General features: G+C 44.1%; 1 protein-coding gene across 1 annotated transcript in view; it reads right to left on the reverse strand.

Moving 5' to 3' along the window:
* usp38 (ubiquitin specific peptidase 38) overlaps positions 1-3,196 on the reverse strand; it is an 11,772-nt gene that overhangs the window by 1,986 nt on the left and 6,590 nt on the right. The window contains exon 10 of the mRNA XM_015403728.1: positions 1,157-2,480. Within this exon, the coding sequence (XP_015259214.1) occupies positions 1,157-2,480 (1,324 nt within the window). The remainder of the gene's footprint in view (positions 1-1,156; positions 2,481-3,196) is intronic.

Below are 3,196 nucleotides of genomic sequence, written 5' to 3' on the forward strand. Positions count from 1 at the left end.
ATATATATATATATATATATATATATATATATATATATATATATATATATATATATATATATATATATATATATATTCTGAAAGCCATTAGTAAAAAATGCAACCAAATTCCTTAAACAACTATAGTACCTAATTGGAAGACGAGCTCCTCGTGATGAGGTTTAATCTCTGCAGTTGCTCTGTGTCAGAGGTTAGTCAGAAAACACTAGTGGACAAAAAGCAGCATTGAAAAAAAAAAACAAAGAACCCAGCAGACAGGTCCAGGAGGAGAAACTCTAAGCGGATCTGGTTCTGAAACAAGATCCCAAAATTTCCACATCCCACAGAGATCCATTCAACCCATCAGCTGAAAAAACACAATAACTGCTGCAGAGATTCACTGATCAAGTGGGACAATCAAATTGAAAACTGCAACTTCCCTACAACAGGCAGCTCTTTTTTTGCACTACAGGCCTGACCTTCAAAGATTCCAAATAAGGAGTCCAAAAAAAAAAAAGATAAAAGGGCCGTAGGGCAGGTTACTGATAACAGGAGCTGAGAAGTGGACAGACCCAAGGTTAAAAGGCGCATATTTCTGTTTTGGGAGGTGGCCATAAAAGAAGTTGGAGATAAAGGTAATGATAAGAATGTTCAAAAGGTTTTATTCATGATTAATATCATTTATAATGGCCTAAGATCAGTTTGCCTGACCGTTTGCAGGTGGTAAATATCTAGATCTACATCCCCTCCACTCATAAATCTACAGTCTGCGTGATTCTGACAGCACAGCCCCAGGAAAGCTCACCGTTCTGCTCATTTTAGACACACTTACCACCATCCTGCAGGACCAGGTGTTTTCACTGCAACAACAGAGCTCTACGTCAGTTTTTCTGTAAATATTTTTCATTTCCCTCGTTTTGAGTAGATTGGTAAAACAATTTACTGAAGTTATAAGAGGATCTCTGTTAAAAATAATAAAAACTTATCTTATTCCTGTGTATTATTTCTAAAGATCCTATTTTAAAGGCATACACCCTCCTTCCATTGACAGATCGTCTTATTAGCCGCTCATATTAAGGGAAGATACGCTGATTTTCAGAGATGTTTAATTACTTTTAGATTTGCAGAGTTTTGCTCTACAGTGATGCAGATTGGTGCCTGAGTGAAGAGAACTTGCCTGTAGGAACAGCTTGTTGTCTTCGATAATAGCGTCCAGCAGCTCTTTTTGCAGGGGGGGCTCAGCGCTCGCTCTCATTCCATTTGCCGTTTGTCCCTCGTTTCGGCCGGACCCTGGCAGCTCCTGTTTCCTGTACATGAGCACATACGCCGTGTCCTTGGGGAAGCGGTTGGTGATGTTCTGGACCGACTGTAGGGAGGTGAACGTCACTTTGCTGTCATTGAACAGGAGCCAGTCCTTTGCCTCCAGGCCGCTGGGAGCGGAGACGTCAGCTTGTTCAGACGTGCAGAGACTGCTGGCAGCTTGGCCATTGGCTGAATCGTCTGAGGTGGGAGGGAGGCCCCCTGGACACTGCATCCCATCTGCTCCATTGATGTTTCGGCCGTAGGAATAGTAGTGGCCGCTCTCTGATGATATACCAGAATGCACCACTACGGAGCTCAGCATATAGGGCACAGACTGGACCCAGGTTTCACTACCTTCGCTCACCTCAGCCTCATCCATCTTCACTTTTCCCTCCTCTTCCTCTTCTTGTGATGATTTGAGTTTCTTAGCCAGGTTCTCGCTGCTCTCAGGAGAATCAACTTGCAGGGGAGATGAGTTGGTAGAGGAGCAGTGCACAGGTGTTGAAGCGGCATAAACAGGAAGTCTCAGAGCTGGTGGGATGATGACGCTGTCTAGAATCTTCTTACGGATATGGCTTTTGGCATCGTAAGAGAACCGCAGCAATGTGAGAATGAGGTACTTGGGTGCAGAGACTACTTTCATAGTCCTCTCAGCTCGTTGGAGGGAAATGCACGTCTCACAAAAGTAAGCGTTGTCTTCGTCGAGGATCTCAGGAGCCAGAAAATAGTTCACCAGGTCCGGCACTGCGAGAGGGGGCTCAGTAGTCATCACTGGCTCATATTGAATGTTAGGAGCTGCGCTGCTGGCTGAGCCTGATTCTGGGGCTTCACTGCCACCATTGACAGATCCCTGACAGAGCAGCTTGGCCTCCTCTGAAGGTCTCTCTGCTTTAGGGCTGCCCTGGGAGGAGGCTGAAGGACAAAAGGCCAAAGACAGGTCCGTAAAAGGCTCTTCTTTCTCAGAGATGCAGTTGCATTGCATACAGCGGATGCCTGTGATCAGCTTTCCACCAAACATCCGTTCTATTAAAGTCCTCCCATCGTCTGCAGACTGGTTCTCTGCCTCGACCAAATCAGAGTCCTGGGGCTCTTTGGAAGATGCTGGACTTGTTGGGTCTCTGCTTATGGTGTTGGCCAAGGAGACAACCTTTGGCTTGGCTGACTGCAGGACGTGAAGCGTTTTCTCCTCTTCATGTAACCTTGAAAAATCAGGAACACTTTATCAGATTTATGCCGTTAGTGGAACCAATGAAGTTAATACAATCCTACATTAAATAGCAATGTGAACCAGAAGAGTATTTATCCCCCTTTACTCTGATGCACATCAATAAAATAAAATCATGTGCAAAAAATGTTTAGTGGAGAACATTTATGGACGAACAGGCTCATGAGAATAATAGGAAGAACAGTTCAACATCCCAGCAGAAACGCTCATGATGACTGGAGGAGTTGCAGGTATCTGCTGCTCAGGTGGAGAATCTGCTGGCCAAGGACAAAGCTTTGCTGGGAGAAAACCATAAGATTGCTCTGCTCAGATGAGATAAAGTCAGAATATGCTAGTCTAGATGCACAATGCTGTGAGTGATTGACAGCTAACCATCCCCACCATGAAACACGGTGCTGATGGCATCATGCTGCGGGGACGCCGTTCTTTAGCCACGACTGAGAACCCGGTCTGCACTGATGAGAACTGGGTCAGTGCACTGAAACCTACGCAACAGACTGAATACATCCAGATTTAAAGGAAAAGTCCGCTCACATTCAGAATTCAAACTTCTGAAATTACTTTAAATATGAAATTATTACAAACTGTTCAATAAATGATAAGTGTTTTAATTAAAGGTAATTTTCATTTGAATGTGCTTTACTGAAGAAATCCATGTTTGTCAAAGAACACTACTGCCACCTACTGGTT

Source organism: Cyprinodon variegatus, unplaced genomic scaffold (genome assembly GCF_000732505.1).
Source record: "Cyprinodon variegatus isolate N-32 unplaced genomic scaffold, C_variegatus-1.0 Scaffold1551, whole genome shotgun sequence".
Lineage (NCBI taxonomy): Eukaryota > Metazoa > Chordata > Actinopteri > Cyprinodontiformes > Cyprinodontidae > Cyprinodon > Cyprinodon variegatus.